General features: G+C 45.9%; 1 protein-coding gene across 2 annotated transcripts in view; it reads left to right on the top strand.

Moving 5' to 3' along the window:
- The first annotated feature begins 1,639 nt into the window (after positions 1-1,639).
- The window catches only part of ELAVL1 (ELAV like RNA binding protein 1), a 44,007-nt gene continuing 18,843 nt past the window's right edge, over positions 1,640-26,803 (top strand). For both annotated transcript variants that reach the window (XM_084302804.1, XM_084302805.1), the window contains exons 1-2: positions 1,640-1,732; positions 12,665-12,848. In XM_084302804.1, the coding sequence (XP_084158930.1) occupies positions 12,677-12,848 (172 nt within the window). In that variant the 5' untranslated portion in view covers positions 1,640-1,732; positions 12,665-12,676. The remainder of the gene's footprint in view (positions 1,733-12,664; positions 12,849-26,803) is intronic.

Genomic DNA, 26,803 nt, shown 5'->3' on the forward strand with positions numbered 1-26,803 from the left:
ACGTCTCTAACATCATTTAGTCACTAACCTCCTTGATGGACTCTTGATGCTGAGTGTTACCTTCTGTTTGATACCGTGCTGTTCAGGTCATACTGTATGGAAGATGAGGAGCCTATATATAGAGGCCAATATAACAAGACCACTTGAAAGTGAAATCCAATCTGAAATGGATTTCTGGGCAGGTAAAACAGATACCATCAGTACAACACTGTTGGGAATTTACTATAAGGGGCCTTGCAGAGGCCAAGTGAAGGTAGGTGGAGGAAAGATATTTGCCTTTTTATTATGTAAATTTCCATGTGTCCCAGTGTAATTATTACTTTTCTACTCAGGCTTTGCTGCTATATTGCAAGTTTCTGTCCTCCAGGTGGATCTTATTGCTCTTACACTGGAAAAGGCTCATTAACGTGTTTTTTAGTTATACTACTCAACTAAATAAAGCTCAAATTATGAGTTGTCTATGAATGGCAAATAACATCACCTATTTTAATGTAGCAATGTTCTGATGTTACTTTTTGATTTATTTTTTTTTGGCCAAAGCCAAGTATCTTGACATGTATACAGGATTTACTAAGTCTTGCAAGCTTACAAGTATGTCACACACAAAACATACTGCTTTGTACTATGGATATTATTGCACAATGCTGTGTTACTGACAAAAGACATTTGTTTCCTGCAGAATGGTCAAATTTTACACTTACAGACTCCAGCACAGTAGAAAAGGGTAGATAGAAAGGGATGCCCTTTCCTATCAAAAATACGCTGGCAGTGGATGGATGGAAAATATGTGACAAGTGGGGCCCCTAAGGCCACTGCAGGACTTAGAGCATGGGAAAGAGCTGACCATCGTAGCTCCTGCTGCAGATCATCACTAGCATTTCACTTGCACAGGAACAGCTCACATCCGAGCTGCTCACAAATGCTCCTTTGTGCTCCTGCTCAGCGAGGCTCTCCCATGTGTCTGCGCTACAGCTGGCTCCCCACGTCCGTGCGGCGGAAGCCTTCAGCTGACCACAAGCACCACAGCGCCTGGGGCTGTCCTGCTGGAGCTTCTACTCAAGCCCTTGCGCTTCCCCGTGGACATGAGCAGTGCGGATGGCCTCGTCCCCAGATCACAGCGGGGACAAGACCCCCTCGCTGCTCCTAGGCCCATTTCAGCTCCTAGGCCCATTTTCTGCCCCTGGCTCCCCGCTCTGCCTCCGAAGGCCCCAGCCCAGCAGGCCGCGGCCCAGCTCCGCTCCCGGCCCTTTCCGGAGCCATCCCCGCGGCGCCCCGCCGCCTTCCCGAGGCCCCACCGCCCGGCCGCTCCCCTCAGGCTCCAATCGGAGCGGGCCGAGCCCCCTGCCCACCGCCCAAGGAGGCTTCCTGGAACCCCCCAACCCCGGAACCGGTTCGAAGGGGAGCCCCCGGGTGCCCACCGGCCCGCACCCCCCGCCACAGCCGGCCGGGCCCCAGGCCCCGCTCCCCGCCGCAGGCCGCGGCCGCCTCACGCGTAGCGCCCCCCCCCCCCCGCCATAGCCCGCCGCGAGCGGCCGCCCCCGGCCGAGCTCTTGACGGACGTCCCAACGAGCCAATGAGAGGCGGGGCACGTGCGCCAGGCAGCCAACGGGGCTCGGCGGGCGGGACTTGGCGGCTCGCAGGGGGGCGTGGCCGGCGGCGCTGCGAGCGGCTCTCGTTGTGCGCGCTGCGGAGCCGTTACCCCGCCGCTGCACGGCCCTGCCGAGCCCCGCAGGTGAGGCCGGGCTCGGCCGCGGGGCAGCGGCCGCGGGGTTCCCGGGGGGGGGTTCGGCGGAGAGAACGGAGCGGGCCGGGCCCGGTCGGGAGAGGGCGCGGGGCGGCGGGGAGGAGAAGGCCGCGGCGGCGAGGCCTGGGCCTGCAGGGGGAGAGCTGAGGCCTGCGGGAGGCAGGGAGGGGCCCGGCCGCGGGGGGGCGCGGGGCTGCGGCCGGCGGGGGAGGAGCGGGAGGGCCGCGGGGCCGCCGCGGGGGGAGCCGGCCCCGGGGCTGCGGCTGGGCTGGGCTGAGCCCCCCCCCCCCCCCCCCAACCTCCCCTCAGGGGGTTCCGTCTCCCACCTCGGCCGCGAGCGGCGCGGCCCCGCCGAGCGGGGGGGAGGGGAGGGGGTTCCCGGGGGGGGGGCTCTCGGCGCCGCGCCGCTGGGGGAGGCCGCGGGGAGCTCTCGGGGCGGGAAGAAGTCGGGGCCGGAGCAGCGGCCCGCTATTGTTAGCGCCGGGGGAGGCTGCCCCGCGCTGCGGCGCTGGGAAGAGGCAGGAGCGCGGCGGGGGAGGAACGGGCGGAGGGGAGGCCCCGGGGAAAGGGGGAAGGGGCGGCCCCGGGGGAGCGGTTCGTGGGGCAGGGGGTGCTGGGGGATGCGGTACGCAGCGCTGGGGAGCGGGGAGGGCACTGCCGGGAGCCAGGCAGGGGCCTTGGGCCGAGGCGTGCTGAGGAAGGAAGCGGAGCTGGTGGCACAGAGCGCGGCTGCTTGGCTCCTGTAGCCCGCGCGATGGGGCAGCTGTGGAACAACAAAGGTGGGAAGAAGTGGGGAAGGTGGAGATTCGTCGCGATTACAAATTGTGGTTGGTTTTCTTGGCATAACCGGTTACTTCTCAGGGTCTCTGCGTTTCTGTTCCTTTTTCCTGGTATGCCACGAAAGTGGATGTTGACTGCTCGTATTGCTCTGCTCTTACCTTTTCGAGTTCAAGGACCGTTCCTGTGTACTCATGTTTTTAAGCACTTGCCTTTCCAGGTCTTTGTGAACAGTTCACAGGCTCATGTATCTCTCTGTAAAACTGGGGCCCTGCATCTGTTCCAAAGGCTTTATCAAGCTCATGTGATCGATGTGCTTCCTTAGATTCCCAGTATCTCCGGGGTACATCTGTTTTGCATGATAAAGTCTGGGTTCCTGAGCTTGAGTCTGCAGCATGATCCATTGCTCTGTGACCGGCCTAGTTTCTGTTCTGAAGCAGTATAACTGTATTTATTTGAACGATGATGTGGATGAGTCTGTGGTTTGATGATCCGTAGTGTTCGATGCTCCTGACGTACAGAACTCTGACCTGCCCCAGCAGCAGGCTCAGCACTTGGTTCGGTTGGAATAAGAGCAGGAAGTCTTAAGCTGATACTGGGGTTAAATATATTGCTTAGTGAGTTTACGGCCTTAACTTATTCAGCCCTGGTGTGAGTGGTTCTGCAGCACCAGATAAAGGTGGTTATATGTGGCTTTCCTATGTGAGCTGTCTTAGGCAGTGCCAGGTTTGTGGGAGCAGTGCTAGTACTGAGCAGGCTAAAGGGAAGTGCAAATGTTGTGTGGGGCATCTTTCTGAGCTTTAATCACTTCTGTTGAATGCAGCCAGTGTTTGGTGCTGACATTAGCTTACCATGAAATGGGATCTGAGCCCTTAATTCAAGTACTTTTTCTCTTTGCTGGTTCGTGCATGTTCTGACACTTTTTCCCCCTGGAAAAACTCCTTGTCTTGACCCATCGGGGCATATCATTATGTTTTCCGAATCCATTTTTTTTTAAGCTGTTACGCCTGCCTGTTTTCTTTCCTGAAGCACTGGTCTCTGCCACGCTTCTTATTTGTTACGAGCACTCTGTGAACAGTAAAATGTTAAATTGTAAAACAAAACAAACAAAACAAAACAAAAAAAGCTAACAGTAAAACATTATTAGATGTTGCACAGAGTATGTGCCTTGTGGATCAGCCACCTGTAAGGATGGCAGATTCAGTTGCAGAAAACTCAAGCCTGCTGTATTTACAGACTTGAGAAAGAGATGCTCAGAGGAGCTGCTCTTTTTGCGCTTCCAAGTACTTTCTCTAAAGCACGGAAGGCAGCTGTGGGAGATTCCCATCGATGTAAACGTTTAGGAAGAGTGATGTAGTCCCAGCATAGGAGAGGTGTTAAATTCTGCCTTCTGCTTAGAATGGGTAAGGGCACTTCTACTTTTTGATGTGCGGCTCTGTGATCTAGGCACCTGCAAGCTTCAAACTGCTGGCCTAAATGATCCATGTGATTATACAACATTGTTTTATGTGGGTGATGTGTGCAAAAATAGACTGTAAGCTTCTTTTGGTTGTTTTTTTGGGGCGTAGGGTGGAAATAAACTATGCTTAGAAGGCAGACATTCTTTGTGTATGTGATTTTTGCTTTTTTTGTTTGTTTTTCAGTGTTAGTAGCAGTGGCATAGTAAGTATAAATTACAATGTTCCTCTCGCCCACTGCTTCCATTGCTGCCTTGTAGGAGTGCAGCAGCGAGTTCTGGTGTCTCATCAAGCCTTCAGAGATGGATTTCCAGCTGCTTGTGTTGTGCTGGTGAGCCAGCAGGGTGCCATCTCCTCCTCTTGGTACTTCATTTGCCATCCTATCCTATCAAAGTGAAAGTACCAGCTGCTAATCCAAGGATGGATCAGTGTGGGGGACAGCTGTTCTCAAAATGTGTCTGAAATCTGTAGTTTTTATGTCCTCCCCTCACCTACTGCAAATGTCCTGTGCATAGGGAAGGAGTTGTTCACGAATGTTTTCTCTCCAGCACAGTTCTTGTCTCTAGATGGTTTTTGGACAGTCAAACAACCTGGCAGCATCTGTAACAAGGAAGATGGCAGCATATTTTTATTTTTTCCTATGTTTGTAGTAAACAGGTAAGATCATTTCAGCTGGAAAAAGTTGTCCAGCTGAGTCTTCCCTGCTGAAGAACTGCGTTATGTTGACTGTCAGCATCTCTGTCCCAGTGACAACAGCCGCGGAAGGTGTTGACATGAAGCCCTGAGCAGAGCTCTGAGCCTGCTCTCTCTGGCAAGGCTTACTGTTAACCTTGAAAGACGGGGAAATCTCAGATCGAGCTGCAGTTGTTTCATATCTGAGCTGCACAATTTCCAACTGGCCCTTGTTTGTACATATCAAGCAGAGATGATGTCGGGAGGCCCCAGTCCTCCCTTTCATGTTAAAGCAGCAGAGAGTGGTAATTATGGCCAGTCCTTATCTGATTTCTGACAGCATCCTAACTATGATTAATTTTACTCCTGTGAATTGAGTTAGTTCATCAGATTGGTGGCAAAATGAGGTCACTCCTCAGAAGAATGCAGCTTATTTTTTGTCCTCAAATGCGTACGTCTCTGGATGTCACTCAAAACACTGCCAAAAACATTTAACAGTCAGTGTATGGACTTGAATAAAAAAACTTAAAAGTTTTTTTTTTAGGCAAATCTGATTGTCAAAGAATATGCAGAACTATTTTTTTAATATTTAAATTATGATAGTTGGAATTTGTTACCTAGTAATACACTTGTAATAATATAAGTGTATGTCCAAACTTGCAAAAAAGAGCTTAAAATATGTTGTACTAGAAACCATTGATAGAGCAAATGGAAATGAAATCTGTTGAAATGCAGTAATAGATTTTGGTAATAGCCACTTCAGCTTGTGTAGAGAGAATATTTTGTCAGAACTGAGAAAAATGTTGGAATTTTAAAAACAGTCAAGCTAAGAGGGGGGAGGAAGTGTCTTCATTCCAAGATCGTGAAGGGGGTGAGAAATCAGTAAAAGAGATCTATTAACAGTGAGAAATCTGCAGGACTGGCAAGCCGACGCAGTTCAATTGCCAGATTAACAAAAAGAGCTTACATGTTAGTGTGAAAGGAACAAAAGGAAGATACCCCGACAAGTTCAATTTATGTGGCTTAACACTCAGAGTTTTGGTGTAAAAGAACCTTCCTGGATAGGTTAAAAGGCAAACTTTCTTTTTTTAAAAAAAAAAAAAAAAAAAGTGAGCTGTGCTAGCATATCTCAGTAGGCTGTGTGGGTTTTCTTCTGGGGAGAAGAGAAATGAAGTACAAATGCCGAGTAATTCAAACTGAAAACAAAATTTAAATTTGTCCTGTTTGCCAGTTTGAAGCATTAGCCATGAGGGAGAGGAATTCAGAGACAGCTACGCAGTGGGGGGCACCGTGGACAAGAAAGAGAAATAGGGTACCAGTACGGTTTGTGGGAAGGACAGACACCTCGCTTTCTGCTTTTGAGTTCTCATGTGCTCTCAAACGCTGTGCCTTGAAGTTCAGGAAAATGGCAGTTCCAAGGAAGTGCAGGACTCGTGCTCAGGAAATGCGGTAGCTGCCAGTCGGCCGGAGCACTGCAGGCAAGATGTGAGGTCCACGTTCCTCCTTCCTGGCCGTGGGCTTGTTTGGGTAACGGCATTGGGCATCTCTCAAATGTGGGTGCTCTACTCCATATCTAAATGAATTTATTTGTAAGAAAATTCATCACCCGTCTTTGCAAGTATATTAAAATAATCTGATAAAAGACTTAAGAGAGATTTTGGAGCGTGACCTGTATTGTACACGCACGTACTGGGGTAATCTTTTGTGTTTAGTTACCAGGTTAAATTGAAGCTTTTTCCCCACGTTTTCTTCTTGAATTGAAGAGAGAAGCTTGGGCCTTGGCTTTTGGTGTTGAGTCAAGGCTGAAGTCCTCAGCTGTTTGGAGTAATAGCGTGTGAACACCAGGCAGGCGGAACGGCGCTGGCCTGGTGCTGCGCTGCCACTGACCCGCTCAGGTGTCCGTGTGGGGTGCAGTGTGGAGAGCTGTTGGGGATAGGAGAGGAATTTGTGTAGAGAGTAGAAAAGGGTTTCTTGGAGATTGCGGGTAAAGAATCTTTGGTATTCATAAAACCAAAGGATCTAGATCAAGAAATGGGGAGAGGTATTCTGGCTGTGGAGCATTGAAAACTTTTTTTTTTTTTCTGGAGGCATGTAGGCCTGGTGGAGTTTTTCTATTGGCTTTGTTTGGCACTTTCACTGACATAGTAGTGTCCTTTTTGTTCTATTTCGGGTGCGATCTCCAAGGAAGACAGTTCAGTGGCTTCAAAATTGAGTGGTAGAGCAGTGTCTAGCCAGATAGCTGAGTTTATCTGCATCTGAGTCACCCATGGCTTACAGGGGGGAGGTAAGGCAACGAATACCATCCATGAGCTGAAGAAACATGGGGAAGTCTCTTTGTATAGCCCTAAAGTTCTTCTGGAAGCACCCATTCAAGATCCTTGAAGTCAATCAGTATATTTAAGAATAAACCCTTGAGACTGAAGTCTGAGCTCTCAAGACAGCCGACCATCAGACCTCTGCCAGCACCGGTAGTCTCGGTGCAGGCACCGGTGTTAACCCCAGCAAGGGGCCTGACTTCTCTGCTGCACTGTACCTGCTGGGCTGAGGTGTTGGGTCAGGGACCTGTGTCAGCACCCTTGGATCTGAGTGTCTTTCAGATGTGTTTTGGGAACTGCTGTGCCTAATGGGATCCATTCCCAGTTACCTAGGGAAGGTGCCACGAACCCTGTGCCCCGGTACTGTACTGTGTTTGCCTGGCTCCCTTTGGCAGATCCTGGTGTAGCCTTCGTGCTTCTGATATCAGAGACGAGTATGTTCAAAGAGCTCTGACCTTGGGTTCAGCACTGCTGGTGTTAGCTCTCACCTGTGCACCTGCAGTGCTGCACAGCCTTCGCTTTCTGGAGAGCTACGTTGTGGGAGTGAGAATTGCTCGGTTGCTGGAGTGATAAGGCTTGCTGCCTGGATTTAATGAAAGTGCCAGCTGCTGGCGTGAAGGAGCACAGAACTCGTTGCTCAGGGGAGAATTTTAGGTCTTCCTATGTTCTGCAGTACCTAATAACATTCACGTTATCATCTGTAATCTGTAGAGATGTCTGCATTCAGGTTTGTGAGCCCAGTGATCGTTGAACGCCTTTGCAGACCCATAGACAAGGGGAAGGTACAGCGAGCCTCTCAACTGTGCATCTTCAGGATCAGGCATCTTGAGAATATTGCTACGTAGACCTTCCTTGTAGGACTGCCTCCTTAGCAAACATCTTGCAGTGAAAGACTTAATAGCTGTGAATCACAGGATTTTCGATGCAGACACCGAGTTCCATTTGGAAAAAGCTGCTCTTGGTCTGTTGCCAGAGCTATTTGTGTCACTTTTCTTTTAAACCTTCTGGGATCTTCTGCACCTTTGAGAAGGTGATCGTCAGGGTCATTGCAATGTTTCCAGGAAAAAAAAAAAGAAAAAAAAGAATATGCTGGAGAGCTTTTCAGTCTGGTCATGAGAAGGCAGACCTGGCTGTGGATGAATGAGCAGTCTTTGAAGCAGATAATAAAGTGCTGGGCTATGTGAATTTGAGCACATCCAAAATTAAAGGAAGATTAAGACATGGTTGCATATGGCTCCTGTTGCAACCTTGACCTCCTAAATTTGAGGGAAAACAAGCATTTATAAGGCTGCATTATTTTACACAGATTTTAATTAAATAAATAAATTTAGGAACTCCATTACGGTGGAACTTAGTCTTACAGTTTCCTTTTGGGGGGGCGGGCTTGGAACTGAAGGTGTTTTTAGGGAAGGCTGCTGGGTGCCTTGGCAGTCTCACCACAGGTAGCCTTCCCGAGGGGAACTGGTAAGCCTGAAGATCCTTCCTGAGGTAAGCCTTCTTTCCTTCCCCGTCCCACAGCTGAGAGCGTAAGCGTGTTCACGCTTCTGGCTTGTGTCAACAAGGACTGACAACCATCAGGTAATGGTTACAGGCTGAGGTTGGGCTCTGGGCCTGGTTCTAATCTTACATCTCTGTTGACATTACTTGATTGTTCTTGCTTTGAATAAGGAACGTTGGGAGGTTGCCTGTGTTTCTTTTCTCAATGTGAGAAGAAACAAAGAAAAATTTCTTCTTCAGTGGGAGCGGAATTAAAAACTTGATTTCTGACGTAGCATTTCTCACTTCCTCCACACCGACCATTTTATATGGCTTTTTGGGAATTCTTTTCAGTATGCAGAGGTAAATAATTCTTCAGGGGCTGTTTGTATTCACACTGACATGAGATCTGTTCACCGCCAGCGCAGGGAGCAATTTCCAGCTGGCTTCCAGGATGGCCAGGAGGTATTTGGTGAGAGGTTAGGAAGGAAGGAGCATCTCATCAGCCCTCTGCTCCTTCTCCTCCTCTCTACTATGCCGTTATCACTTCTGCATGTTTTGTTCTTGGTATCCCACAAAAACATTTGCCAGGCCTTTATGCAAGGGCTTCCCGGAAGTGTTTTTTTTCTGATGTCTGAGGAGCAGCAGATGGAAGGCTTCCTTCCCAGGCCTTACTGCTTCTGAATAGACAATGCTCTGGGTACGCCGTGTTTATCACAGGGCACGTAGCTGCTAAGGATTGCAGGCAGTGAGGTTAGAGGCAGTGGTAAAATGATTTAAAGTTGATAGCCAGTTGCCAAACTCCTGTGAGTTATGTTCAGTGCCCTGGTAGCTTGCCACCGTGGTGTGCTGGGGAGTTCCCTCTGCTTGGTATCTGCCTGGGGTGCCTCCTGCTGTAGGCAGCAGGTACCTGGGAGGAAAAGGAAGGTAGATTTAAGTTGCTATGTATTTTAATGATTTCCAAATGCAGCAACTTCGTAAACTTGTCGGGAGGAGAATCTTGGCAGCAGGAAGGATTTGTTGTATCTCGGGAAAATTTGGTGGGGTGTGAAGGAAACGCTGAACCTTCATACTCAAAGCTAGAAAACTCTCATCTCTGCTTCTTTACTTATTAAATACTCTTACCTGTAGTGTTTCGCTTTCATATTCAACCTGTTGGTGTGTTGTGTGCCTAGGGCTTGAATTTCGGGCAGGACGAAGGCAAACAAAGTTGCCTCCCATTACAACAATTTTGAAAGCACTGAAGTCATGTGGTTTTATAGCTCCTGTGTTGGGCGAAGAAGGCTCAGGTGTTGGAGTGTCATTTAGCAGAATAGGAAACTGGTTTTGGGGCTTGTGCTCAGGCAGTTCTGGCAGAGCAGGAAGGGAACCTGTATGTAATGATATAATTTCACAGTACAGCTGAGACAACCGGACGGCTAGAAATCATCGGAAGGGGGGAGGCTCTTCCCCTGCCTTTAGCTTTACAGCTCTCCTCCTGCTCTCCTATCCTCTGGCATTAGCTCTGCTGCTTATCTTGTGAGGAAAGCAGATTAAAATTGCTGACACAGCAGAAATGCTTCCCTCCTGGTGCAGTTTTCCACCGCTTTAGTGATAGGGCTGTGGGCAGAGGGGCTGCCCTTGCTCACACAGCCCTGGGGGCAGAAGGCTGATCAGCGGGGTGGGCGGCGAGTTTCCGAGCTGCCGGCTGTCAGGTTGCTTCAAACTGTACTGCGAAAAAGCAGGGACTCAATTTCAGTGTATACTGTGCTAAATCTCAAATTAACATAACTTTAATAGCGGTTTATTCTAAAAACGGTGCACTCTGTTTTTTTCCCCCATTAAATAGCCTGACTTTGATAAGAAGAAAGCATGAAATAAATGCCAGACATGACTTAACAGCTATTGGAGAAGGGACTGGGAATCCCTCCCTAAAGACAGTATTCCCGATCTGAATTTGGGATTTTTTTACCTCTTTCTGATTCTCCATGATTCTCCATCGAGCTGACAGCAGCAGTGCGGGTGCTGGACGTGGTTGAACTTCAGCAGGCCACGATGCGTGAAACAAAACAGCGCGTCGTGGCTGCTCAGGCCCTTAGCGAGCAGGGGCTGGAGCTTCACTGCAATCTGTGAGCCACTAATAAATCCATGGCTGTGTGGCAGCGTTAAGTCACCTTACCTGAGAAGCGTGTGCGTTCATATGAGTGCTTCTAGCCCAGCTTAATACCTAACTAAGTTGGCAAACACGGCCGGCACTGACACGTGGTGCTGCGAGGCTTGCTGACTCACTGCACCAGGACGGGCCAGGAGCTTTTGCATCCGCTGAGCCAGTGCTTCATGTCGTAAAATGTCCCTTTCAGGTGGGGTTGGCTGTTCCTTGGGTAATGTGAGTGCTATGGAGGGGATGCTTGCCTCAGACGACCTTGTCAGCTGGGTTCTCAAGGAAGCAGTTGCTTTTGTACAGCATCTTGTGTGGTTCTTTTGGCCAACTGAGCACATTGCGGCTCTATTAAGTCAATACAAAGCTCATCTTTGAGCCTGTGGTGATGAATTTCTCTGCAGTAGCGCTGTGAGTTTTGGTGAGCGGCAGATTTTGTGTTGAACTTGGAAGATTTGCGCTAATTCTTCAGGAGGGAGCTACAGTCATGAGGCTGCTGCCGAGTTCCTGGTGCTTAGATTTGTCATCGGGCTGGCTGCTCACTGTTTCTTTTGGACATTAACGAACTGCTATGCTTAACGCTTGGATCTCTTGGTGTAGCATTCATTTACTTACATTCTGGAAACACTGTGGTATAAATCTGAATTTACAGAGGTGGAAAACGGAGTATAGCGAGCAGAGGCTATCAGCCAAGCAAGTGCTGCTAATTTGGCGTTGGTATTTTGCTAATGGTGCTCCTGTAGCGAGCACTTGGACTAAATGCCTTTATTGTAAAATCCATATCGCCCTTATTAGCAGAGTCTGGACTGGAAGCATGTTCATACTTCAGCATTATGGCAACTGTGTGGTGTATCTTGATGTCTGTGTGCTGCTGGTGGGTCTGGGTGTTTGGATTCTGTGGCAGAACGCACAAATGGGGCTGCCCTGAAAGAGGAGCGCTGAGCCGAGCATCAGGAAGCCCTGAATTCACCACGGGTTTTGAGCAGTTTTAGAATTCCATGTGCTGTCTGTTCTTAAGAGCTGTTAACCAAAACTACATTGTTTTGGAGCAAGAATTGTGCAGCGCTCTCAGGCAGAGGGGATGAAAAAATGGCTGAGAACCCGAGTCTAGAACCGTCGGGCGACCAAGCTTCCTGGTGCCAGTGGCTTCCAGCATGAACGTGCCTGTCCGGGCTTCCCGAATCTGCCAGGCATCACCTTTTTTCTGCTCCAGGAATAGGGCTTAAGTATCCTGATTTTGAATATTTCAAAGCAGCTGCAAAAGCACTTTTAAATGTCTAGTATTTTGGCAGGCCGTGAAGAACGAGCAGCTGGGCTCTGTTGGGAGTTGGAGCTGTAGATGTTCTGTGGATCCGAAACTTCAGCCTCCAGCCCCTGCTGATGGCTGAGTAAGGCAGGGGCTGTCTTCATGGGATGGAATGTCAGGGTGTTTTTCAAGGCTTTCCTTAAAAAGGTGCAAAAATAGAAACTATGAAATACACAGCATGCACTGGAGTTAATGTTCCGGTACAGATGAGTCTGTTTCATGTGTGCAATTAAGTGCTCACCAAAAGACAGCAATTTAATAATAAGTGTCTTAAAATGTGTGTAAAGGAGAAAACATCTAGAAGACAAATGGCTGCTGGCTGAAATGCTGAACTGCATCTAGTGGGTCTGGCTGCTGCTCGTTTCCGTGTAAGAGTTTTGAGCAGAAAGCTGGAATTAAGGTTAGCGGTTTTAATTCTGTCAAGTCAAGTGCTCTGAAATGGGGAACCTGATTATTAACTGTTGTGAGTGCTTTGCTGTTTGCAGGAATGTGTACAAAATCTGTCACAGTGCTTTCTGTCTACATTAAAAAAAAAAAAAAAGACTTGAGCTCTTTAATGGTACGTGGTTTTCTAAAATGCCATGCTTGCTAACTTGAAAGAATGAATTGTTCTGGGGTTTTCAACAGAAAATGTTTTGTTTTACAAGTGAAAAAAATATGTACAGTTGAAACAGTTGCTTGTTGTCAGTTTTCTAAAACATTCAAGCTTATTTCAGGTGGAGAAAGTTTGGCTTATTCAAACAAAGTTCTGGAACTTATTTGTGATTTTTCTCTTTGCAGATATATTATAAAATGTCTAATGGTTATGAAGATCACATGGCTGAAGATTGCAGGGATGATATTGGTAGAACAAATTTAATTGTGAACTACCTCCCTCAGAACATGACGCAAGATGAGTTGCGGAGTCTATTTAGCAGTATTGGCGAAGTCGAATCTGCAAAACTTATTCGGGACAAAGTTGCAGGTATAATATAAAAATAATGTGTTTTTTTACTTTGTGGCTCAACCAAATGCCTGAAAGCAATTTAATGTAGAGTATCTAATTTTTGCAAGTGTGTGTAACTACTGATGTGAAGACATACAACTAGAGTGATGTTATGCATAACACTCACTATCTAGTCTTATTTAGGATACTTCAGGCTAAATCCATAGGTTTTTGTAAAAGGTTAAAGGTTACAATAAAATTCCTACGTTTCAGCATCAGTATGCATATCTGCAGGCTGAACTTGGTCCCTAACTTACTCACTTTTCCTACAGTCTGAGCTTTTTTGGCACTAATTTACTTCCTTGCATATCAGAAAAAAATATGCAAGTAAATTGATTCTATTTTAATCAGTAAAAAGATGTGTGGTATGCGCCTGAAATTGTTGTAGGCCTTATCATTCTTCAGGAGTTTAACTCTTAAGTTCTTTAAATAGGATTGTTAGTAGTAGCTTTAGAAAAAAACGAGGAATGAAATATTTAGTTTGTGAAATATGTTTACTTAGAAACAGACAAGTGCTGGCAGAGCAGCTGGTTTCATAAGCTGGATCTGTTTACTTGCAGGAGTTTTTTATCTGCTCTGTCAGGATGTTTTAATCCTTGTCCTGTTAAAATCTTTGTTTACAAATTCTGGTTATTCTCGCTCAGAATTCACGGAATCTTTAATTTAGTGGGAGATAACAATCATTATTGCTGTAAATAAAAGTATTTGTGCTGCTCACTAGTTGTGCATGCTTGTTTGTTCTTGGCACGCAGATGACTGCCTTATGGAATTTTCTGCTGCATGTGCTCAATCTTGTATTTCAGATTCTAGCAGTACTGATTTAAATCGTTATTTAACTCATGCCAAACAAGCCTGAAACTACTTCACCGTAAAAACTGCAAGAAAGCTGATAAAATGCGTGAAAATTCGTTGTGTTATTCTAACTGACATTATTTTATATGTTTCATAGTAGAAATGAGAACTGAATAACGAAAACCTTAGAATGTACTTTCAGCATGGCTTCTCCAATGTCTGTCTTCTCACCTGAAAGAAATCTCGAGACCTAGCTTCATGTGATAGTGCCCTACCAAGATCTGTACTTATGGACTGTATGAGTAAATTTGTCATGAAATAGTTCCACAAAATAGTGTTTTATTTGAATACTGAGCTATCCAAGTACTTAGCCTAGATGTTGTCATACAGTTTGCAATGCTTAGACGTAGAGGTTTGCTTTGGAGGCTACTTTTGCAAGGAAATAAGACCATTTGTTTTACTGATAGCAAGTCATTCACTAAATGACATAGGTAATCCACACCACACCGCAGGTTTTTAAATAAATGCAAAATCTTCTGTATGGGTTGTGAGGATATTTTAAATGGGAAGCAAAGCATGTTAGCTGAAGTCTCAGAGTTTATTTAAGACTGTTCCCTTACTCTGGTAAAGTCTTGTTAACTTTAAATTACCCATCTCTGTCAAGTTCCAAGTTAAAGACCAAAATAGGTGCTCCTGTGCTTCAGGTTTTTCTTAATAACCCTCAAAGAATCAGAAGTAAGTCTTAGTTTGCATGCAGTCCTTGAGTGCTTGCATACAAAACCTTCACTCTTTAAAGTGATTGAAAGTGTTTAAGTCTGCATGGCTTATGTTAGTTAGGCCACTTCTTTTGTTGCCTCCCTAATTTTTCATTCACGTGCAACGCTGTTAGCCACAATTCCAAGTCATCTTCATGCTTGTTGATTGTTTTAGAATACCAGTGAATAAGAATCAGCTTCTTCAGGAACCTTCTAAAGATACCACTTCACTTTTTTTTTTTTTCCCCTTCATGTTTGCCTTAAAATTTGTATATATCTGTGTTGTAAAACTCTACCAATCAGCCCCTGAAAAGAGCAGTCTTGCAGCAGAGTTCTGCTTTCCTCATGCCAGCAATTGCATTTGTATGGACCCCACTGAGACTCATGGTAGACAAGCAGGAAATCAGAACTGCAGCAAAATCTGTTTAGCTCCATGGCTCTGTTTTCTCTGAGGGCAGATAAATTGTAATATTGGCACATAAGAGGCAGTGCAGCTGTGTGGGCAGGACAGGAGGGAGGTAACCTCTCTTTTCATGGCAGTTTTAAATCGGTTTAGTTGCTTTATTGACTGTATTTGTAGAATTAAAATCAATGTTTGATAACACTTCTTTTTTTATGCATGAGGTTGTCTTTATAAAATTAAGAGTAACTCTTTGAAATTGCTACAATTTTTATCCTTTACTTTGCTGTTGATAAACACCGAAGGAATTGAAAGTAGCAGTAAATTTACTAAAATAGTAAATGTAGTAAATTTACTACAGTAAATTGTAGTGTCAATTTACATCCCTTACTATGAATTTCCTGCACTGTGTACATGTGGCTTATAGGAGTTAGCAAAAGTATGACTATACGCTTGCTTTGTTGTTCAAGCCATAACTTCTTATTTTATTTCTGCAGTGGCAGTAAAGAGATGTTTGTGCACAGTAGATGAATGTTAGACAGGGTGCAAGGCTCCCATTGCGGTTTCAGCTCCTCCTGATCATGCTGGTGAGATAAGGTGCTGGTGTCTACGTCCTCCAGTTTGTGTGCTGAATTCCTCAGCATTTCCAGACATGGCTTTGCTTAAGTTATGAAGAGCCAGTCAGTAATCAGCATCTCTACTCTCAGGTGCAACAAGCAAATCTTGGACTGTAGCTCTCTTGCTCACTGTACTTGTATTTATTGTGATCGTCCAGGATTTTCATACAAAGATGTCTGTAGAACTCATGTTGGATATTGTTCTTTGTCAGGTTTCAAGACTAGCACCAGTTGGGAGCCCCAGGGAAACATTAGAAGGTCACTTCTCAACATGGTATTGCACAGTGTCAAGTCTGAGATTTTACTTTTCATCTTTGTTGTGTCTCCTGGCCTTTTTTATTTATTGCTGAGGCTTGTGAGTAGCCATTGGCTCCGTTCAGCTGAAGACCACCCTGTGTGTGGTTCTGGCTCATGAAGCCGCGAGCAAGGAAAAAAGTGCTGGGGTTTGTCTGATCTTTCTGCACTGACGAGACTGGAGCCCTCTAGCACTGACTTCAGTCATCCTGGTCCCAAACTTGTGCTCGTACTGATCTCCTGCCCAGCAATGTGCAGATCCCTGTGGGATCTGTTTAGTGCTTGTAGCACTTGTGACCCTCCTCTGAGTATCTGGTAACAATTTTGCTGTGTGCACCTCTGTCAGGGCTCTGTCTGATGGCAGTGGATCTGGTTAGGAGAGGGAGGCATCCAGGTTCTTGAGGCTTCTTATTCCATCCCTCACATCTCTTAAACTGCTTGAGGAGGAAATAAGATTCCTACTGGAGGAAATACACGACGTGATCCTTAAGAGTGTGCCAGAAACTCCATACCAATCAGCTACCAAAATGCAGCCACCTCTGTGCAGACACTGGAAGGAAACAGTGGGCTTCCTCGTGGCAATCCATTTGCTTCTGCAAGTTTGAGGTCTGATGGAGCTCACTGATGTTGACCTCGATCAGCAGCAATAAAGGATGAAGGTAGCACTCCATCACTGCTGAAAAATGTGGAGTAGATGGGACGTTTTGTGATGACTTGTCATGATTGCGTACAGAAATCAAGTCCGTCTCAAAGAATACTGTCATCTTAGCTCACTTGGACTGCAAGTGTACGTGACCTGTTGCTTATAGGATCAAAACAATCACTTGATAGCTGGAATTATAGGAACTGATGTACATGCATCTTTTCACTGCCTTTTCCCTTGCATAAGATCTTATCTGGAAGACCCTTTCATAGAAAATACGCAACCTAAACCAGAAATAAATGGTGCCCCTAAGCTTTTAAAGCATAAAGGGGAGAAGGGCTTAATTCAACAGCCTTCAGATGCTGAAAGGCGGTAAGTAGCTCCAGCTCACGTGGTGGGGAGATTGCTCATTTTGCTAGTGCAGTGGCTTCCAGTCTACTAACAGAACTCTTAATTATTCTTGTCTTGTGGAAAGTGTTCAAGTATTCTCTTTGGCTGAAATTGTTCTCTTTTGCATGGAAAACAACTACGGTATTGTGTAGTTTTTGCTGTTAACTGTGGAATTGAAATGCATCATTATCCTGGATTTTTTTTTTCTAGCTTTTTAATCACATTTACTGGTATGCAATTTCTTTAAGTGCACATTCCAGAACACCTAGCAACAGCGGTTAACTTAATGAGAAGTGCAAACAGTTTGCAGATAAATAGGCCAAATACTTAAGAAGTTAACACCCTTCTAGTTTTGTCGGCTTCACTTGGTTTCCTTTATCATCAGGTTGGCCATGTAAACTACCTCGGAGGTAATAACTGAGTTCTAGCAAGGGTATGGGGATATCCCTAATACAAACACTGCCTGACTTCAAGTGTGTTCAGAGCACAGCAGAAGCAGCAGTGGGCGCAGCAGTTTCTGGGCTCTGCTTCTGAATGTTCGGGGAACTTTGTGGGTTGTCAAAGGACTGGTGGGAACCCTTTGAGGAACTTGAATGTGTGAAGCTGCCAGGGAAGGACAGCTGGAGGAGACCTTGGCTTCCAGCAGCTCTGAGCTCTGTCAGCTGTCCTCGATAAGAGGTGTAGGGTTGGAGCTTTTGTTCCAGCTGACCCCTGGTTGGGTCCAGCCTGGAGCACAGCTCCCAGAGCACTGCAGACAGATAAAGCAGCATGGATTGGGGTAGGGACTGTATTGGGACCAACCTGTGTGCTCGGCAGTGGGGTGATGTGCTGTGTGGTCTCTAGCAGTCGCTGGAGCAGCCATCCGTGCAGGTTACAGAGGCCTGGACTGGAAAAGAGCTACAGTGAGGGTACAGCTCAGCAGGTCTTGGGCTGCAGGGGGTGCCTGGCGCCTCTTACGTAGGCTGGCTGGGAGAGATGGTCTTAGAGCTGCTGGAGGACTGGTGTCACCGTGTAAAGGACCTGTGGGTGGATTGAAATCCAGTCTCTGAGGTTGGTGATCTTCAGCACAAGTCCAGGTGAAGGCCAGTCACTAGTGAAGTACCGAGATGTTCGGTGATGGGAGCAATCCTGTTAAAAATTTGATAGAGCCCACCCACAGCATGTCTGCAGGTTGTACAATGCTGGGAGGAGCAGCTGATACTGCATGCTGCCATTCGGAGGGACCTTGGTGATGTTTTCTGTAAGCATTACATCTGGGCTGGCATAATGGAGGGTGACTTCTGCTGCCTTCATGTTACTGGTATCCTTGCTCTCTGGAGAAATTGAGGGGTGTAAGTATGTTCATGCTCAGTATCCCTCCTCACCTTACGTAGGCACGTAGGGTCACCAAGGCCAACACAAGTTAGCTGTGCTCCCCGTTGTATGAAATATTCCGCTTCTCAAGAGCAGACATCTTCAATTCGTTTGCTTTTCTTCTTTTCCCCCACCAAACCACAAAAAATAAGCCGTATTGCAAAATCTTTAATTGTACTCTAATGTTTCTTAATATGTTTTTTATGTGGAGTTACTGTTCTGCATCACATTACAGCACTTGAATTCTCTTCCAGTGGAGAAGCAGAATAAGGATTTAGTTCATCTTAACCTACGATCGTATTGACTCTGAACACTTGGCGGGGTTTTGCACTATAATGTTTACAGGAACAAAATGTCATTAGAAAAGTTTATTCTTAAATGGAGAAGGGGGACTTTTTTCAGGCCATGGCTTATCGAGTAGTCAGGCTTTCATTCTAACCACTGATGAACAAAATCTGTCCTAAAGTTTTAAAGAAATCAGATTTTACGGTAAGTGGGCAAGGCATTTTTTTTCCCCTAAGACTTCCTCAGGAAATCAGGCCCAGAATTGTGCATGAACACCACAGGCTGGTATTTTCTGTGTTCACTTTACAAATCCTTTTCACTTCACAGCATCTTGGATGTGACTGCAGTTCATCTGGAAGAAGAGCCCTGGAGCAACTTAAATTAAATCTCAATAGAAAAATGTCATGGAAATGAGAGAAAGGAGAAAATATAAAAAGAATACATAGAAGAGATGGATGTGTGGAAGGGCTTCATTAAATTAAAGCAACATCTAATATTAAATCTTCTGTTTTCAGGATTTAAAGCTGGCACTATTACTGCAAATGGTCAAAATTTTAAATATTGTGGTGTTAGTGATATCCCTGGAAGCTGTCTCTTTGTTCATTTGATCCAGGTTAAGACCAGACTTACGTCAAGTTTGCGTTGTAGTTTTTGACTTCTTTGTTTGAAGCGTCTGTTTGTATTGCTTGGAGTAATCTTTGTTTCAAGGCAAATTCCATTTATTTTGCAAATGGAGGAGAGGCCACGTTGCTGTAATTCCAGACGTTATCCTGAGCTGTTTGAAGGTCAGGCTTTCGGAACCTGCTAAACACTGTTTTGCCCCTAGACTCCCATAAATGTGACTGTTTGTCTTAAGTTTTAAGTCTTAAGTAGAAGCAGGAATTGGCTCAGATAGAAACTATAATGAAGCTGAGATTGGTCACTGTGGAAGAAAAGTACTGAGCTGTTGTGTTGACACTGACCATAGGAGCTTATAAAGGGTAAAAATCTTGGAAATAGTTGTGTAGAACCTGAGCTTTTGCCTTTGTGCCCTAAGGGGTATGCTTACAGGTAGCATCGATCCAACCACTTCAGTCTTACAACAGGGCAGTGCTTTGCAGATGGCAGAAGTTAGGCACTGCACCAGGCTGTCCAGCTGGCTGGAGCTTTGCCCTCGGCCTGACAACAACCTGATTCCGTGGGATTTCTGCAGTGCTCTGGGTGTCTGTATGACCAACGATAGTTTTGGACAGCATTTATGATTAAACTGGAGATGAAGCAGAAGAGTTAAAATTCAGAATGATTAATTGTAGTTTGAAGAAGTTACTCTGGTTAATAAAATACTTATTTCCTTTATCAAAATTCTGAGTACAAGACTAGAATATTTTGTTGGGCAATGTGAACGTGCCCTTCAGGAATAAGGTGCTATTCTAGTACCTGTGCTAAAGCTGCTCTACCTCTTAGTTCTGACATGAGCAGCATGTTTTCCAGTTTTCTGGGGCTTAATGTGGTCACTGTGGTATAAATGGGCCAGAACAGGTGCATTTCAAGCAACTTAGGAGAATCACTGATGAAGCTAGTTGTAAGGACCTTGCTGAAGAAAGGAAGATGAGACCTGGGGGGACTGGATCAGGTGAAGTTTGGGATCAGGCTGTGGCCTTTTAGCTTCAGATTGATTTCAGAGAGGCTGAGACACATCATCTGTATCTTTGCTGAAGGTCTCAAGTGAAGGTCTCGGGTGTTCACTGTGTTCTCATGGGTACGGTGTGAGCTTGGTGCTGTGATGAGTTTTGGTCAGCATGGATTTGCAATGGAGAACGATGCCCTTCTGCTGTTACTTCTGAAAGCTGGTGATTGAATGCTTGAATTAAATGTTTGCTTGCTTCCAAAAAACGGGTTTTGACAGAAGTCCTTCAAGAAGCTGCTCCCCCCTCCTTCAGTCTTTGTAAGGATGCTTCATGGTGTGGAAACAAAACCTTTGTGGTATGGAAAACAAAAACTCCAAAGCCAAGTCAGGCAGTGCCTGCAGGGCTGACACGTTCCTTACTGAGGCTGGTATCTTGAATATTAAAATGAGAAAGGAGTTAAAAGCTGGTGCAGAGGTAACTAGGGCTGAAGGACATCAGGAGGAGTTGGAAAGTAGCATAATCTCCTGAGGCTGGGGGACAAAAAAAAACCTTTCATAAATCCTTAGGTGTGTTACATCCCTACTTAGGTGAAGTATGCATGTGGACTGTCGGCACAAAAAGGCCTTTGGTGGAACTGGAAAGGCCCCAAGGCCACGTTAACCCCAGGGTTCCTCGTTTTGTCCTTGGGACCGTAGCTGGGTGGCCACCTACGTCCAGCGTCCTGCTCGGAGCAGAGTGAGCTGTAAGGTCAGGCCGGGTTACTCTAGGTCTGGCTTTGAAAACATCCAAGCTTGGAAATCCATCCCTGTGAGCATCACGGTGGTCCTTAGCTGAGCCCGCCTCAGGTCATTGATGTCTTTCCTGTATTTGGGCGCAGGAATTACTGTGAGCGGTATTTCAGATGTTGTCTAGTGAGTGTTGAGTGAGGGGGGATGATCCTTTCCCCTTCCTTCATGCTTCCTTCTGCTTAGCGTGATGCAGGGTGCCCTTAACCTTCTGTGTCCTAGTACACTGCTGGCTCGTGCTCGCCATGCTCTGTACCATGACTCCATGACTCCATCGAGCACAGTTTGGAAAGCTTGCTGAAGATGAAGGGAACGGCAGGTACTGCTCTTCCCTTGTCCACAAATCCAGTCCTCCTGTCCAAAGGCAGTCAGGTTGGGCAGGCATGGTTTGTCCCTGGGATGTTCATGCTGACCCAACCATGCTTCTCAGAAACGTGTCCCTGGAGGACTCGCTCCGTGATTTTCCTGGAACCATCGTGAGGCCAACCAGCCTGTGGTGACCTCGGCTGTTCTTTGTGCTCTCTTGAAGGTGGACTTAGCTCTTGTCCATCTGCAGTTGCTGGGGACCTTGTCCAGTTCCCATGACCTTTCAAAGTTACTCTTCCCTCCGATTTTCTTTTTTTTTCCTTTTTTTTTTTTTTTTTTGGCTTTCCTTGCAAGTCTCAACTTCAGTTCAGTTTTGGCTTCCCTGAAACCAAGTGGACTGTTTCTAAATTTCTTTCCTTGCAGGCTGTCCTTCTTCATCTCCTGCATGCTGCTTGTTTGCCTTGGAGCTCTGCCACGAATTCCCTGCTTAGCCAGGCTCTGCTGACACGTCCACTTGTTTTCCTGAGTTCTAGGTTGGTCTATTCTGGTAGGTTTGAACCCAACAGCATTCCCAGTCCTTCGCATCCAATACCATCTTCCAGACCCAGTGAGATTGATGAGATTTTGGTATATCTTCAAACACTGGTTTCTGATTAAGCCATCTCTCGTGCTTGGGCTTTGACACCTTCTGTGGCAGCCGGGCTGCATTTCTGCTGGGTGTTTGCCAGCCACGTGGGAGAAATAGTGTTGGGTGATCAAAGGGGTGTAGATGGATTGATGAGGGCAAGTCCTGCAGCCTGAGCTATTTGTGTCTCCCCTGTTTGCTTCAAGACATTATTTGCACCTCAGCATCATGTCCAAGCTGAGGAGTTGAAGAAATGTCTCTGTTGGGTTCCTCAAAGGAGTTCTTAGACGGGCTGTGGAGCTACCAAATAATGCTCACCGGTAATGGGTGGCATCAAATTTGAGTAATGGGGATAGACATAGTGGTGAAAAAGATGCAGTAGTTTGTCTGTGCTCGTATATGGGAACATGTGGTGACCTAGCTCTGAAGTAATTGTCAGCATATCCACTGCCTATGGGCAGCTTTGCATTTCTGGTTTGTGTTGAAGCTGCCGAGGGGTCAGGGATTCCTCCAGCAAAAACTAGTAACCCTTATTAGCAGCATCCCTGGCTAGTGAACACTGAAGTTGGAAGACAATGTTTTGCCCTTAGGGATAAGCATTTCTAAAGCAAAACCACTGGTTTTAGTCACTGGCAGGTTATTTCAGGTCTTTTTGGCAGTCCTGTGCTTTGTTCGCTCTATAGATGACAGCTTTTAGAATGAGTTGGATCAGGATGAAGCTGTGTAGTGTGTGTTGTGCTGAGGCATGCTCCCACGGAGTCGGCAAATGGTGGCTGGTCAACTCTCACTGCTTGCTTGGGTTTGAATTCCTCTTTTAATTACGAGCTTTTTAATTCTTTAATTAACCAATTTAGTAAGCAGTTACCACAAACACTTGAGGAAATAAAGAAACTCGGTAATTACAGCAGTAATTCCTCCATGTAAAAATCTATGCGTGATTGGGAAGGAGGCTGGAAATGAGGATGAGCAAGGGAGCTTTGCTGTAATGTGAACTTCATGTGCCTTTGTTGCATGCTCTGATGTGGTTTCTCTTCCACTCAAACCATTTCATCAGTAGTGTTGCCGGAACTGCTGTTCAATTAAGCCCCTGATTTGCTAGGCTGGAGAGTAACACAAAAGCCATGGCTATTGTTACTCACCGGGGTCAGTTGGTATGGACACTGCAGGAGTTTAAATAAAACTTCGTTGCGTGTGGTCAGGTCTGGAGGCTGATGCTTTAACCCTGCCTCAATCTGACATCCAGTTGCTGTTGAAATGACAGTAGCTTTTGACAGAAGGTTATTGAGAGACTGGAAGCTGGTCTGTATCCTTCCCATTAAATCAGTAGCTCGTTCCATTGGCACCTAAAATGTTGCTTTGCTTTTATTAAGATTTTTTTTCTAGGTATGCTGTAACAGGCTGCATTTGAAATTCTGCATGCATCTTTTAGACAGAAGTCCAAAACCACAGTTACTTCAAATTATCAGTGCTATGCTCTGGGTTGGTTCAGTCTTCCTTCCTCTATTTCAACACCTGACAGGATACTCTCATCTCTATTAATAGCAAGGATAAGAGACAGTAGTCCACCAAAATTTTAATTATCTTTATTTTGCTGTGGATCAGCTTATTAGCACCTTCCATTCTTGAGCTTTGTTCTTGGCTTTCCAATTGAAGTGTTGTGTTTTTTTTCCCATAATGAAAGGGTTGGAAATTCCCGAAGCCTGTTTTATTTTCTTGTTAGCACAGGTGTACATAAAAGTGTCAAAACTGACAGCAGTCTGTTATAACTTAACAGAATCTGTTATAACAACACCGTTCAGAAACAGTGGCCTGACTCCAGGTTTAAGGCTTCAGGTGGTTCCTTGTCTCTGGGGCCTTTCCAGGTAGGAGGAGGTAAGGTGCTCGGGTGCAAAGCCTGTAAACTGTGGCAATACCCTGTAAAGTACAGACGTGTACCTCTTAGCATCTGTCTTTTAAGTGAATCTTAATGGCAGAAGTCAGCCAAGTAAAAACAAGCACTGCCACGTGAGGTTGTAGCATTTAAGAGCAGCTTCAGAGCTCGTTGTGTTGTGCCGGTGTCCAGCGGGTACCTTTTGTGTGCAAAGGACATAAAACTGGGGGAAGAAGCAGATGGAAGATGTATCATACCTGATCCCTTTTATATTGAAACCCCTTCTAGTTTCTGCGGTGTTCAGAGAGAATCTGTTAGCTTTGTTTTGAAATGGCTTATTTTTAATTTTTAGGAATTGAATTTCTAGAACTGAATGCCTTTTTAGGTTGACCTAACAAAGCAGAGGAATGCACTGCTGCAGAGGGAAGCCCAGCTGCTATTTTCTGTCACCACATTTAGAGTTGCTAGCACATTGCTCTTTCACAGCAGGAGCTGGCACGTGTACCTAGTGCAGGGCAGTGCAATGTGCACAGCACCGCTTGTCCTGGGGGTGAGGATAACCTCGTGGTCACCCGCTCTGCAATCCTACCTTGCTCTACCTCTACGTTAGCAGGACTTCTTTCCTGAAGCTTGATGCAGGTGTGCTCATGTTTTTCTGTAGTTGATGTGTGTGTAAGTGTACTGAAGCAAGCTCGTGCAGTGCACTTTTAGCTGTTCACATCCTCTGAAGCTGCGGAGCCACTGCTGAGAGTTGTGCATTTCAGCCCACTGATGTCTGCATTCAGACAAGGCAGTGCTCGATGCGTTCGTGCATATTTCAGCTTACCACTCACAGCATGTTTTGCAGCAGCAAACAAAAAACCTGACTGTTCCCAAGACACCCCGTGCTCCTCAGTGACGTCTTGGGAGCATCTCTTCCATCCTCCTGCGTTGTTTACTGGGCTTTTTATTTATTTATGTAATCTCACAAGACTGCATGGGTTAGCAAGAATTTCTCAGTTCAGAAAACAAATTCAGAACTGAAATGCCTTGGTGCCAAAGGCGTAGTGGGGCCAGGTTTACGTTTCGGCTTCCTTGAGGAGGGCAGGATGGGGGGAATCCGGGGCTGCTGCTTTGAGGGGCAGCCACTGTGCAGTGGGGAGGAAGACAAGCACCAGCTCTGTTCTTGTACTGGGCTCCAGTGAAACCGGAGTTGTCAGCCCATAGCAGGAGGGGAATGAGAAATGACCTAGGGACTGAAGGCGTGTGTCTGAGGCAGCAGGGAGAGGAAGCAAGGACATGGACAGAAACCCAAGTGACGCACAGAAAGAAAATGAGTGCCCTCTTTCATGAAAGGGCTTCTTATCATGGGAACAAAACTAGATTCTTTATCCTGAAGGAGTATGGCAGTTTGTTTAAAATGAGATTTCTTGATCACTTTGTTAATTTATTCATCCAGATAAGGGCCTACTTGTTTGCTTTTTTTTGGTCTCTTGAGTACATTTACATTTTATGTATAAGGAAAAATGTTTTTTTTTGTATTACTATCCACTAAAAATAGATTGAGAAATGTTATGGAATAGCTTTCTTTTGCACAATAGGTTTCTAGGAGGCTGTTAATGTTCTGGTAAAGCAAATAACGTCGCCTTGCCTGAGACAAACACTTGACATAAATCATTACGTTGTGTAAATGCCAGTCCTTTATTTTTTCTGGCATACCCTGAAGGAAGCTAGTTCGTGCTCTTAGGAGGTGGGAATGCATTGCACAATTACGAAGCAGACGGTGTTCCTGAGGAGCGATGTGTTGAGGTACGCAACGTGCCCCTCAAGATCTGGAATGTGCCTCTTGGTGTCGTGGGTGAGATCCAGCCTGGTTAGAGATCAAAAACAAGACCTGAATGGCAGGAGATGGCTGAGGCTGATAAGTTGGTATCTGGAGTCAGTTTTGTGTAGGCTAGCTTTTCTAACACTTCAGGACTGTAAAATCACATTCCATTGATGTCATTTAAAGGTGGTAAGTATAGAGGAAGAGGGGAGGGTCAGTATCCTGGCCCTTGTAGGGGATAATGATAGGTAATAGGTGCTTTCTTATCTGGTGACTAGTGTAGTATCTGGTGAGACTGTAACCACTGGGGATATGAGAAACTTACTGCTGTAATCCTGCCATCTGCTAGATGCCTTCTCAGCCCCTGCTGTTTTATCTACGTTTGTTTGTTAACCCCATTCCATCCCTGCCCTCTTTTCCCAGGGCATTCAAACTCTGATAGAAATAGCCACCTGTATAAAATGGGAAGTGGAAAAGAACAATTTTGGCTCAGATGAAACCAAGACAGAAGGCTGAGGGGGTTATGGTCCCTGAGTGCGTATTTTGGGAACCAGACAGTAGAAAGAGTGAGCATGTGTAAGTGAAAGGATGGTACTTGCACAAGAACAAGTGGGTATAAGTGAGGTGGGGATAAACTCAGGCCAACTTTTAGAAAAGGAGAGCATTAGAGGAGGGATTTCCAGATCGTGCTTTCAATCAGAGTCCTCGGGACAAAAACCTAACTGCTCATGTGAAGCTCCCTTTTTAGGGAAGGGGAATATGGACAGCGTGTGATTGCAAGGGCTTGACCCAGATCCTGTGGTCCTCTTTCAGTTCTGCGTATCTATGCACACGTATATACGGGATAAAAACAAAACTAAGTAGCTTAATCTTCCGTGTCACTGATCTCAAACGGTGCATAAACGTACAGGCTGTCTGAGGCTCTGCACGAGAGAGCCTGCCTGCTCTGTTCTCTGGGGACTTACCCAGGAAAATGGGGAAGGACGTTCACTTCTGCTGGCCAGAGCACCGAGCCCCTGGGCTCTGTGACCCAGAGCACTAAGGACAGCTTAACAAATCCACGCTGCACGGGCTCCTGCCTTCGCCCTGCCAGGAGAGGGTGGCTAGGTCTGCTATTTCCCTGATCTTTAAGGGCCTGTCTCCAAAATCTTTACTAGGACCTCACTAGCCAGGCTAACCACACTTTATCTAAATGATTGACCATCTCTGTGGTTTTACAGCCGTATCTCTCTTTTACCTACGTGCTTTTTTGTTGTTTTCTTAATAATTTGCATTTTCTGTTCTATTAGCCACTGTCATCTGTAGCTCTTTGAAAGGTAAAGGTACAGAAGATGTTGTCAAAGGTCTTTCATTCTATTTGTTTCCTATGTAGAATTAAATTGTACTTGGCTATCAAAGATTAATTTGC

Source organism: Netta rufina (genome assembly GCF_964035555.1).
Source record: "Netta rufina genome assembly, chromosome: 28".
Classification (NCBI taxonomy): Eukaryota; Metazoa; Chordata; class Aves; order Anseriformes; family Anatidae; genus Netta; species Netta rufina.